At 37.0% G+C, this 14,042-nt stretch overlaps 1 protein-coding gene across 1 annotated transcript; it reads right to left on the bottom strand.

The window, feature by feature from the left end:
* Nucleotides 1–264: 264 nt before the first annotated feature.
* Nucleotides 265–14,001, bottom strand: LOC148300769 (uncharacterized). Its single transcript, XM_088274338.1, has 4 exons — nucleotides 13,849–14,001; nucleotides 6,340–6,455; nucleotides 2,981–3,237; nucleotides 265–1,655 (listed from the first exon to the last, which is right to left on the bottom strand). The coding sequence occupies exons 1-4, from the start codon at nucleotides 13,999–14,001 to the stop codon at nucleotides 1,555–1,557; spliced, it is 627 nt and encodes a 208-aa protein (XP_088130464.1). The 3' UTR covers nucleotides 265–1,554.
* Between the last annotated feature and the right edge of the window lie 41 nt (nucleotides 14,002–14,042).

Below are 14,042 nucleotides of genomic sequence, written 5' to 3' on the forward strand. Positions count from 1 at the left end.
TGGGGATCTTCCTCTCCCTCTCTTCCCCTCCAGGCTACCAATCACAACCAGTCGTTCCAGGCTATCCTCATTGCCACGCGCAACGTGTACAAAGAACTGCAATACCCAATGTGTCAACACTATTAATCCTTTTTATCTTTTAATCAAAATCAAATTTACCTTAAGTGTTTAAACCTATTATAATATTTTATTTATATAGATTATTTTATAGTATAGGTATACATGAATTAGTAACGGATGTAGGTATGATAAAGAAAACTTAGCTCCATATCATATAACTTTATTATCAAATGGTATGTGTACATTTAATGCAACAAAAATAATACAATGTTTGCAAATTCATATTGAAATACAGCTTGCATTTTTTATTTATTTATTTAACGTAATACATATATACAGTATCTAATATAAAAATACACTAATGAATACACTAATAGAGAAACAAAAAGTCTTAAACATAAAATACCAATAGTAATCACTGGTAAATACACGTCTCCTTCACACACTATCAGCGAGCAGCCAGAGAGAAACACAACGTTTAAATTTATTCATTATAACATGGAGAAGAAATGCTGAGAAAGTACAGACTTCAAGGTGGATAACAATATATGAAATAAATCTATACTTTCAAAAGCATTGGCTAACATGTGAAGCCATGGAATCGGAGAGAACATGGCATAGTTTGCATTATGTAAAAATACTGCAAATATATATTTTTGCGTAGTACCTCTTCGACTAAGCTTCATTTGATTTAGGAGATCAGGGCTGTCCAAAAAATTACTAGGAATGGCGAAAAAAAAATATGGCAAGTTTACTTAATTTTTATTTATATACATAATTAACAAATTGTAGTAGGTTTATTTAACAATATTTTAAATTACTGACTTGGCATAGTAACAAATAGGTAGACATTCAAAAGATTAAAAAATAATGATTTCACTCATTTATCATAATTATTAATCTAGCATGCTTAGACAATGCACACATAGGAATGTGTTTAGAGGTATGATTGATGTAATGATTGCAATCAGCCGTCTCTAGATATGAATACAGCCAACTTGCCAATTTATGTACAAGTAATTTAGACTGATTTAAGGCCTAGGAAATAAATTAAGGTCAACTTTATAAAATTAATAAACCTTGTTTTAACAACTTTTTTTTATAAATACAATTTAACCTACCAATTTCGACAAGAACATTGTCATCATCAGGGTTTATTTTAATTCTAAAACATTAAAATACTCTCACCAAAAACTTCCACACACTCCGTAAAAATCCTAAATGATTTTTAAAGATTCTTTAAAAGGATTTTTACCGAATGTGTGGAAGTTTTTGGTGGGAGTATTTTATTGTTTTAAATGTTTTTTAATTAAAATAAACCCTAATGATGACAAGGTGTTTGTCGAAACCGGAAGGTTAAATTGTATTAATAAAAAAAGTGGTAAAAACAAAATTAATTAATTTTATAAAGTTTATAAAATGTGCCACAAAGTATCTGCGGAAAATATTCAAGAAATTTAGGTCAGGCTGTAGGGAGCCTTGTAAAATGCAGGACTATGCCAGGATGGATATATCCGAGCAAGTGCGGAATGTTTCTTGAATTTCTCCACAGCCGATAGCGCCTTTCCCGTTTCCGCAGTCGCCCCAGGAATTGCCTGGAAAATCACAAATGCCTTTTACTAATTCATTATTATTTTGTCATTCATTCATTTGATTATTTTGTCCTCATTGTTTTTGGACGTGACCACCTTATCTCCTTTTGTAGTTGTCGTCCACCTCTCCTAACACACCGCCATCTGCATCCCTCTACCCACTTGAGAACTTGTAGCAGCCTTGATTAGGTCAGTCCATTTAGTGGGGATCTGCCTCTTCTTCTACTTCCTCGACCCTCCCATGACCATTTACTTTTCAAGTCTATCATCGTTTATTCTTGTGACGTGAAGGATATTGGTACCATAAACCAAGCTAGGACACTACCGTACCTTCTTCTAGTGGAAAGGAAGGCCTGACGACAGTCTACAGTCTGGGTTCTCCTGAGGAGTTTTACTTGGTTTCCAGCAAATGAGATGTTCCTGATTGGTTCACCCGATCATCCCTCCTTTTCCCAATACAGAATGAATTAAAGACTGTCTAGCTAAAGCTAGAAGTAACCAAAACCTAATGTAATTGATTTACAAACCTTGTACATGATAAGCAAGGTAAATAATAAAGGCAACTCCCATCTAAAAAAAACCATAGAAGGGAATTTGTGGACTATGTGTAGCTCCACATTGAGAGTGGATATAGATTATTAAAAGTCGTAGAAATACTTCGATTAGAACATAACTTCAGACGGGTTCCAGTATAATAAAAATAAATAGTTTAAGATGGACCCTTAAAATTTTAAGATGGAGAAAGGTCTCCTAAGGAGTAAAATAAAATAGACGTCGCAAGACTTCAAAAAAGATGGTCCGACAACATAGCTACTGTGGGGAGTAGAAACTAGCAAACAGCAACAGATTGGAAAAAATTGAAGGATACTGAAGAGGCCTATATCCAGCAGTGAAGGATAGAAGGCTAAAGAAGAAGAAGAAAGCATCTTCTTCTTCTTCTTCATGAGCCCTCTGACCTCCACTGCTGGATATAGGCCTCTTCCCCTTCTTTCCATTTCTTCCGGTCGGTTGCTGCTTGCAGCCAGTTTCTACCCCCCACGGCGACTATGTCGTCGGACCATCTCTTTTGGGGTCTTCCGACACCTCTTTTGTTCTCCCAAGGTCTCCATCATAAAATTCTTGGAAGAAAGCATAAGTAAAATTAACAATGTAAGAACATAACATAACATGTATTAACATAAGTAAAATTAAACTTTTGTTGCCGAAACTAGTTGGTTAATAAAAATGTGAGTGGATCAAAACACAAAGTCTTTTTATTTCTCGAAATAATATATCAATATGATCCACAAAGTTAATGCTTTCAATATTCAAAACAAAATTAACAATACCTGTCAAATACGTCCATTGTAGAACGCAGTGTTTACAGACCAAGTCTTCAGGAAGAGTGAGAAATACGTCAAAGTATCCAGTTCTGTCATTGATGGCAAATTTTTTGGGCCCAGTGATTACACTCAAGGAAATCTCCTCGAAGCATTCCTCACTTTCCCCTCCAAATTTATCCAAATTACACAAATTGAATCTGAAGGAGCCCAAATGGTTGGAAGTGATCAGAACTTGGACGGGCACGATGCTTCCTTGTTTATAACTGTGGAAAAAAATATTTATTTATTTAATGCAGTTATTTATTCAGTTCTTTGGACACGTTACGCGTGGTAACGAGGATAGCCTGGAACGACTGGTTGTGATTGGTAGCCTGGAGGGGAAGAGAGAGAGAGAAAGATTCCCCACACGATGGACCAATCAAGTTAAGACAGCAGCAGGCACCTCAGTGGTTGGAGCGCTACGAGCAGCGCAGTCAAGGGATAACTGGAGAAAGTCATTGCTTCCACAAGGGTCACAACCCTCAGTAATGAGGAAATAGACGGAGAAGAGAAGTAATATACACATTTAAGTGAACATTTAATTTTGGTATCAAACCTATAGAAAGAGAAATTGTGACAAACAATGCTAAAAAGAAAAAGAAAAATCCTTCTCTAAGCACAAGAGCTCAGTCTCTTTATTGGAGAGGCTCAGCGCAACTAAAATTATAAGACTTCCATATTCTTCTTCATCTTTGATGAGATGTCAAAAAATAATATGAAAATAACTCCTGTAATTGGAGATAATCCAGATTTTGTGAACAAGTATTTGGACACACTCAAAATATTGTAAAATTATAAGATTTGTATTAAGTAGAAATGTATAGAAATTGTTTTAAAAAATGTAAATCCATAAAAATTAATAATAAAAATATAAACATGCTGTACATCTTCATTGAAGGTTTTGTAGAAATTATTTTGGCAAAATAATTCTAGTGTTTTGTCTCTAATTTTTTATACATTTTTGAATTTACTCGATTTTTCTCCACCACGATTTAAAGACTATTTAGTTGGTAATACGGTATTAATAATAAGTCCGTGTATTTACAGGACTTACGATCTCTCCTTGGCTGGTTTAAATTACCATTTTATAAACTGTGTAAAATTCACCGTTCTACGCATGATTGAAAACCACATTACTCAAATTTAGCAAAGCCTTATATATATGATTTGATTTAAACTTTATGTGCGACATCCATGGTTGAAATTAAAATGTAAACATAAAACCTACATGAAATGTAAGATTCTTTCCGAATTATTTTACATACCAGGAGACGCATGAAAATATCATTTTTAATTTCGTAATATTTATTAATTCATAGTATTTTGCGTGTGTTTGCAGTATAAATTATCTGCATCATACTCAGTGACTATAAACTATGAATATTTCTTTCTAAGGGTTAATTTGATGGAAATATTTCATTTAATTAAGAGAATTTTTTTTCAATTAAATTCCACGTAACCATTTCTAATCCTGGAATAACAAAATCGTCAATGTCAAAGAGATCAATGTTTTAAATGAATTATTTGTAGTACCTACCTAAAAAGTTTCACTTCTACACGCAAGAGTTTATACATTTTTATTATGTTTTTCTACGATCAACAAGTAAATACATAGGAAAAAGCATTCAGTATAACAGTTCTAGGATTTTATTTGACTCACTTTATCGATAAAGAAGGAATTATTCATTTCCGCAAGAAAATCAGAGAACCCTATCTTCAAATGACGCACTCCGTGAATCATATTTTGTTTCGTTTTTTCTGTTTTTATTTATCTTCTTACCATATCCAGTTTGATGACTATCTAACTCATATTATTTTTGACATCTCATCAAAGATGAAGAAGAATATGGATGTCTGGGCATTTACGAGGTTGACGACTGTCATAGGCTGGTTTAAGTGATAATATGAAAAATAACTCCTATTATTGGAGATAATCCAGATTTGTGAACAAGTATTTACACACTCAAAATGTTGTAAATTACTTCACAATTTTAAAACGATGATTGGCTTATGCTTTTTTCCATATTTCTTCGGATCGGTGCGTGAACACGTTGCACGTAAATTCGATCACGCTAAACTGTCCGGTTTTGAAAAATGAAAGCGACTACGATAGTTTAGCGTGATCGAATTTACGCGCAACGTGTTCACGCACCGATCCGAAGAAATATGGAAAAAAGCACAAGCCAATCCAAGCCAATCGTCGTTTTAAAACGCTAACTGACGTGCCAGACGGTATTCCGTGTAATTCCGTGTAGTGGACAAACGCCCTTAGAGTAACTACTCACCTGCCGAATATTGCGATTCCGAATTCGATTTCCGAATTGTGAATTTAATACCGCGAAACGAAAAATATTCCGAATTCGTAATAAATATGTTGTACGTTTTGTTGATGATTAATTTTGTGATCTAATTTTATAAATATGTTACCTGTACCCGGCCACGTGTTGTTGTAGCTCAGTTTGGGTAAATGGAAAAGAAAAAATATATAAATAAAACTCTCTTCTTCACATAGGTACCTGTTAAGTATTTTGCACACATTATTGTTTATTTGCCTTTGAAAATCATTTTACCTCTTTTTTATATTTCAACATTATGACAGTTGAAAAAACAATAGAATAACACTTTATTTAAATTCAATTTTGTTCCATTCGATTTTTTTAAATGCGTTCAGTTTGAAGAAGGCATGAATAAATTGTACCACCCTAGGTGAGGCGGTATAGGTACGCATATTCAAATCTATCCAACAGGACACATTTTTTATACTATTTGAATTTGGAGCAAAAACCTGACAAATAAACCAAGTGAGATTCTTCTGTGTTTCCAAATCCCTCACTCCTTTCAACAACGTCATATATGTATCAAAAATCGTCAATTTTCAGTTGTGCATGTTATCGGAATGCCCAGAAAATTTACTATATCCCAGCAAAAGCGGCATATTTTTAACTTAATATTTACCCGCCACAGGGCAGACAGTGTTATTTTTGCATTTTGAAGAAAAGGTATTGTTTAAATTTTTTTTTAAATACCAAATATTTTTCAAATGTAGAAAAACCTTCAGGTTTTACCTAAAAAGATCTGTTGTACACTAAAAAGTTCAATTAGTGTCTTGATATTTATTTTTTAATACATTATATTTTAAAATTTTTAAAACGATCTCCTGAAAAATCAAGTATATTGATATGTGACGTTGTTGAAAGGAGTGAGCGAAATGTCAAAATGGCGTAAGAAAACTGTCATAATGTGAAAATAGTTTTACGCATATTTCTGTTCCCGTTCCCGTTTTTTACAGAAACCACCGTCATAATCGTTGGCATAAAGATTCTCACCTTTTGACAATAGTTCCATCACCGAAGGGTCCACCAAGTTCATTTGTCCTTGGGTTCGGGTCGGCATAATTATCTCCGCAGAATCCGCACTTCCCGCCATTTTGTCCGAATTGTACCTAAAAATAGTTGTAGCTAGATGAAGTTGTTCGATAGTACATGACAAACGTGGCTATTTTATTTAATATCTATCGATGACACATTGTCCGCCTCCGTAGTGTAATGGTCAGCACACTCGGCTACCTTACTGGAGGTCCCGGGTTTGATTCCCAGGGGGGATCAAATAAATATGAGTGATTTTTTCACTCTTATATTTATTCAATATTACCTTGGACTGGTACTGGAAGCGGAGGGCTGATCACCTTTCCTTCATGTGTTAACGATAAAGATATCACTGCGTTTATATGATGCAGTGCCCTATGCACCATTGGGGTGCGGATTAGGGTTTGAATGAATGATGACACATAGATGAAGAAAAATATAGAAACATAGAAGAAGTCTGGGGTTTTTTACAGGGCTTATGACCTGTCATTGGTATGTTAATTAATCATGTTAATAATTTACACGAGTGTAACATTCCCCACTCTACCCATGATTGACAACCACACTACTCAATTTTTCAACTCCTATCCATTCAATAACTCTTTTTCTTTTCAAAACCAAATGTTTAATTCGAAGAAAAACTTATTTTTTCGATTCAAAAACGGCGTTTTAAGCAAAAAATACAATTACGTTAAATAAAAATATTTGATATATGATGATGTTAAATATATGATCAATTTCATTACACAGCAGAGTTCACAACAGCCATCTATGTTGGATTGAGAAAGCTTTTATTTAGCAGAGACCCTTTTATTTGGATGTTAGCAAAATCTGAACCCCGGATTATTTTCACATACTGGGAAACACCTAAAAATATGATTTTGAGGAGTTTAAAAAAAAATAGTAGTATGGTTGTCAATCATGGATAATTCACGTGTGTAAAGTGATAATTTAACCAGCCTATGACGGTCTTCAGCCCCGTAGATGCCCAGACTTCCACATTCTTCTTCATCTTTGATGAGATGTCAAAAAATAATACAACTAATGATGTTACACTTGATGACGTCACGAATCGTTGGATTTTCTTGCTATCCGAGTAAAGATAGTTAAATCCTTTAAATCTATCTAGCTGCTTTGTTTCTCCGCAGATTTTAATACGAGTATTGATTGTGATTTTTTTATTATTAATTTAATCGCCAATTATAATAAAAACCCGTGATATTAGCGTGCCTAGGTGTAGATAAGTATTGACGCGATACGGTAATCCTTTTTTTCTCTAAGTTTTTCTTATCCGTCATTAAAAAAAATAATAAAACGAATTCCGAGATTATCTGAAAACGCACGCAGTACAAAGGTTGCCACGCTTCTTATAAAAAAAACGATATTTATATATTTTTTCCATGAAGCGTTGAGGCTTTCCAAAAGTTGCTAATTAGCTAAAAAAAACTTGCCTATAGCATTAACAAAAACCTTTTTTAAACACTTACCTCTCCTATGTCAAGTGTAGCTTCACATCTTATTGAATAATAATGGTATAATAATTGCCATAAACCAACCCCACTGTCGATATTATTTTTCTTTAAATCTATTTTCTATAATAAAGTATTACGATACAGGTTTTTCACTTCAAATAAGACGTTTTTCAAACCAAATTGGACGTTTAATAAATCGTGTGTAATATATCCAAAATTAAACAAGGTTTATTTGGTTGAATTCTACATTTATTTACTTATGTATATGTTAATACGTGACGCGTTTCGTCTTCTAATGTCTAATAATGTCTAAACATTATCAAACACATTTCAAAATGTGTTTCATAATGTCCTAAGAAGACGAAACGCGTCACGTATTAACATATACATAAATAAATGTAGAATTCAACCAAATAAAACTTGTTTAATTTTGAATATATTACCCAACAATTCAATATGGAATTCTACCAACTGTCTGCAGTTGCAATAAATAGTTTACCAAATCGATTGTCGGGTTATGGGCAGGCTTACCATAATTATGAAGCTCCAAACCGGGACAGGTAGGGAAAAAAACAAATACAGTGGAACCCTTTTATAACGAGGATAATTCATTCCATCATCGTTAAGCAAAACATTTTTTCCCATAGAAATCAATGTAAAATACGATAAAATACTAATTTTTTATGTATTTTTTACTAACGTTTATTTATTTAAAAGTTCTTATAAATTGTTAAGGAGTGTAACAACTTAGAATACAATTTAAAAAAAAATTAATGATAAAATATTTGTGACAAATAATAAATTTCTTTAAACTAGAAAACTGTCTAAAGACATTTGTTTTTGCCGACACTTGAAAATTTAATAGATAAATAGACAGTGCTCGCGCAAACCGGGGGCAAAATCTAAACCAGCCGGGACTCCGGGACACCGGGACCCGTGTCTGAAACCGGGACAATCCCGGTCAAACCGGGACGTATGGTAAGCCTAGTTAAGGGGGACGACGGGAGTGGTTTGTGTCACGGACTCTTGAGTCAAAGTTTCTCGGTTCGAACCCACTCTACCACAATTTTATACCTATTTCTAATAATGAGCCGCGTAAACTCACAGAAATAATATAGTATAAAATTAAATACTTTTTGGAAATAATAAAAACAAAAATATTTAAATATTTTTAAAATTAAATTAAAATTTAATTGGACGTTTTACTAAACAAATTGAACGTTATATCATATTTTATATAAAAAGTTAGAATTAAATATATGTATATATTTTAAGTTGTACTAATGATTCAAAGTAGTAGGTTTTGAAAATCTTGTCTGGAAACTGTATTTTCACGATGTTTAGACGTTATTTGTTAAACGTCCAATTTAACTTTGTAAATAGTCCAATTTGAAGTTAAAAACCTATATAAAACTTCATTCACGATAGTAATTTGGTATTTTATTTATTGTTTCGGCATTAACTTTGTGGTAAGACATGTTACAATGATTAAAGAAAACACTTGTTTTTTACCACTTGAGTTTTATTATAGACTACATGTTTCAGAAGTTAAACTTCCATCAAATTTTGAATTTGCAAATCACATAATAGATACTAATCACTCATTTCACTCTCATAAATTAAAATTATTACACCTTGTTCCATATAAAGGCCAAATTATGAATTATCTTGAAAATTTAGAAATCCAAAAAAACCTAAATTCTAATAATAATTTATTAAATAATATATTGTTTCAAAATTCTTCACCTTTGCTTTCCATTTTTCCTTTGTTTTCAAACTCCGTCCCTTGACTAACCCCTTCCCCTTACTTTCCCCTCTCCTTATTTATAGAACAATTTTATATTTTATATTTTAGTTATTATACAGATCTGAATGATGGAAGTTTAACTTTTGAAACATGTAGTCTATAATAAAACTCAAGTGGTAAAAAACAAGTGTTTTCTTTAATCATAGTAATTTGGGATTATCATCAAGTTTTTATACTTAAAATTCATCGTCTTTATCTGACTCAAATGGCTAAATATATTATTTTGACCAAAAAACATTGTGGACAGTTAGTTGCACAAATACTTATCTAGAAGTGTTTTTTTTTTAAATTACGGATCAACAATAGAAAATAAGATATTAGATGTCTCGACGGAGACGAAGTATCTTTTAAACTATGAATATCTATCTGGGCATTTACAGTCCCTACGATCTAGCATTGCTTAATCGCTCAAAGACTGTTTCTTCAATGTTAAGGGGATACAACGCAACGCAGAATTCAATCATCGGATGACCGCCGTAGAGGAAACTCGTCTTCTCGTCTTTCCACTCCCGATCTTTTTAAAGAATGTACATTAGGTATTTTATTATTTTTTTTTAGAAAAAAATATTTATATATATATATTTTTTTAACTCCTAACCTTTCAATAACTCTTGTTTTCAAACCTCTAATTATTTCGAAGAAAAACTTATTTTTTCAATACAAAAACAATGTTTTAAGAAGAAAATAATAATAATAATAACCATATCCGCTCCCTAGGTGGAGCATATGGAGTCCACAAACTGTCTCCAGGCTTTTCTGTCGGCTGCCAGCTCCCTTGCATCCTCCCAAGTCAGATCCGCGTCGCGAAGTTCTGACGAGAACTGCCGACGAATTGTCAGCAATGGTCGTCCTGGGCGGCGCGAACCTGATGCCTTGTAAAAGAGGCAAGCTTGATTAAGGCTCTCAGGAGGCATGCGGAGTACGTGGCCAAGCCAACTGAATCGCCTTTTTTTGACGACAGTTGTGACCAAGATTTGCTGCGTCCTACGCCTTATCTCTTCATTCCTCACAAAGTCAAACCACCGCACGCCTAAGATTCTTCGCAAACACCTGTTCTCAAAGCTTAGTACACGGCTGCTTTGGGCCCTTGTAAGGTGCCATGTTTCACAGCCGTATAAGAGAACAGGAGCAATGCAGGCATTGTATAGGCGGCATTTGGTTTTCACCGAGTATAAATCCGATCTCCAGACAGCCTTCATACTGTTGAATGCGGACCCAGCGAGTCCCAATCGCACTCCCAGTTCCTTTTGAAGGCTGCCATTTTCAGTCGCGTACACTCCCAAGTACTTGAAACTCTCGACCCTTTCGATGCGCTGGTTACTCAACGTCAAGGGTTGTTGGGCATCTAGGCATGAGCTGTTGCACAACACATGGGTTTTTGCAACATTTATTGTAAGCCCCATGTGCGTAGAGTACCTATTTACCCTGTCGACGATCAATTGAAGACCCTCGACGGAGTCATCAATTAAAACAGCATCATCTGCGTACTCTAGGTCGCAGAGTTTCCGGGAGGGGGAGATGGATATACCTCGGTCAGATGGTAATGACTTTCGAAGAATGAAATCCATGAGGATGATGAAGAGAAACGGTGCAAGGACGCAGCCTTGTCTGACTCCGGTAGAGACCCCAAACCAATCCGTGACAACATCGTCAACTCTCATTCGGCATTCACTATTGAGGTGAAGGGACTTAATTAGCTCCACTAATTTCGCAGGCACCCCATAGGCTTCCAGTACTTTCCAGAGTGTGGGCCTGTGCGGACTATCAAACGCTTTCTCATAGTCTACAAAACACATCGCCAGAGAACTGTTAAATTCCTGGCTCTGCTGTAGAATGTGGCGAATATTATGGATTTGATCCGCACAGGACCTGCCAGGCAGAAACCCTGCCTGGTTTTCTCTGAGCACCTGCATAATGGGGGCTCGGATTCTCTGCAAGATTACGTGGGCAAGCACCTTCCCAGGTACGCTGAGTAGCGTAATGCCGCGGTAGTTGTCACAGTTGAGTGGATCACCCTTCTTATGTAACACGGTAATCTCCCCATTTACCCAGTCTCTAGGGCATCGCTCTTCTTCCCACACACTGGACATTAATTGGTGTAAAGGGCCAATAATGCCAGTAACGCTGCATTTCAAGAATTCCGGGTGGATACCATCAACACCAGGGGCAGTCCCATTTTTCAATTTCGACACGGCAGCTATAATTTCTGCCTGTGTCGGTGGACCATCAGGTATGGCGACCGCCCGCGGAATGCTTGACGCAGCCTCCGTGGGAATATCGAGGATGATTGGAGGAGGAGGGCGATTCAAGACCCTGTGGAAATGATCACGCCATATTTCCTTTATACGATCCGCGTCAGATTCGGTAACTCCATTTGTGTTTTTCACAGGTCCAGGGGTTACCGAATTCTTTCCGCAGATCTTCCTTGTTATTTGGAATAATTTCCGCGTGTCATTTCCTTGGGCAGCATGTTCCGCCGTTACAATAAGAGAATCGAGATGACGGCGCTTATCGAGTCTGCATGATCGTTTGACTATACGATCTTGGCGCCTGTAGTCATCTCTGAGGGTGTCCAGTTGGTAGGGGCCACTTTCACTGTCCCTCAGTGCTTTTAAGTGAGCGCGCTCAGCCATCTTTCCCCAGGTCTCATCTGACATCCAATGGGGTCTTTCTCCTATCCTGGGGCCAAGAACCTCATTGGCGGAAGAGTTGAGAGCCGATTTGAGACTAGCCCACTGTGCCTCAATCGAGTCAACATTAATGGGCTGAGGATCGGTGTCTTGCTGGACACGTTGTCCGACCGTTTCCTCGAATCTCAATCTTATTTCGGCACTCTTCAACTTGTCTAAGTTGATTCTCTTCCACCGAGGACATCTCGGCAGACGTTTGAGCTGCAGACAGATTCTTCCGACGAGTAACTCGTGATCACTATGAATGTCGGCCCCTCTGTAGGACCTGACATCGAGGAGCTCTCGCCGGTTAGCACGTCCATAGAGGATGTGATCTATCTGCGCTCTTGTTCGTCCGTCAGGGGAGGTCCAGGTGTACTTATGGATGGACTTATGGGGAAATAGCGTACCGCCAATGACAAGGTCGTTAATACTAGCGAACTCGACCAGTCTTTCTCCATTGCCATTGGCTTGCCCATAGCCGTGCCTTCCCATCACCGTTGGGGCAAGTGATGGGTCTGTTCCGACTCTCGCGTTAAAATCTCCCAATACTACCACGCGGGTTCTTCTTGGGAGAGAGGCGATGACCGCATGGAGAGAGTCATAGAAGGCATCTTTTGTTTGGGCATCTGCAATTTCGGTAGGCGCGTAGCACTGTAGGACAGTGACAGAACTATCGGCCGTTTGGAGGGTGACGCGTATAAGCCTTTCAGAAATTGGTTCCCAACTAAGCAAGCACTTTGCTGCTCTTTCTGAAAGGAGAATTGCCACCCCTTGACGGTGATATCGTTCTTGGCCGGAGTGCAGACACATGTGACTATCCAACAACCTCTTTCCAGATCCTTTCCATCGCGACTCGCTCAGTCCTAGGATGTCTAACTTGTAGTCATCCATGATACGAGTCGCGTGAATATCTTTACCGTGGACCTGCATTGTCCGCACATTGTACGTTCCAATGCGGAAAGATGAATTGTTGGATAGGAGCCGTTTAGTGAGCGCAGTCCTAATACCACAGCCGGGTCGGGGGGTGCCAGAGAAGCCGGTGTCCGAGGCATTTCGTGGACTTATCGTAATCAAAGGGTTTAGGGAGGCAGAGTGATTGGCCCTGCGCTCCCGAGGCCTGAGGTCCGAGGACCCCTCAACAGGTCGGCTCAACCTTGTTTCCCGCTTTGTCTGACCTCTCTTCACCAACCTGCTTGGCATGGGAGACCCTTCTGGTAGTTAGACTACCGCCATAGCCTGGTGAATCACTGAGGCACGCAAGCCCCCTCACCGCGACAAGGTGGGGATCAAGAGGGGAAGAAGAAAAATTATACGTAAAATGTTTGCTGGGTTAAAAAAAAAATTTATTGCGGGGTATTGATTATCCCGCCATAAAGGATTCTTTCAAAAGTAGTGTAGAAATTTTACCCAAATAAGAAATTAATTAAAATATTACCCGGATTTAGAGAAAATTAAGTTGACACTTGACGAATACTGGGCCTTAACTAAAAAATACAAAATAAATGGATAAACTGCTTACCATAAATCCACCACAAAACAGTCCATTATCATCAAAGTTGATGGGAGCAGTCTCATTTTCCCTCCATCTGGATGCCCTGTTGACGGGATCCAAGACCATACCATGTCCGCTGACCATGGATACTACGCAGGTCAATACCAGAAACTTAAGCATTATCTTGGCGTACTTCACGATAGGTCCTTACAAAACCATAA

The sequence above is a fragment of the Brachycentrus maculatus genome, unplaced genomic scaffold, assembly GCF_059751285.1.
Source record: "Brachycentrus maculatus isolate JH-2025_06_01 unplaced genomic scaffold, ASM5975128v1 h1tg000657l, whole genome shotgun sequence".
In the NCBI taxonomy this organism is placed as follows: Eukaryota; Metazoa; Arthropoda; class Insecta; order Trichoptera; family Brachycentridae; genus Brachycentrus; species Brachycentrus maculatus.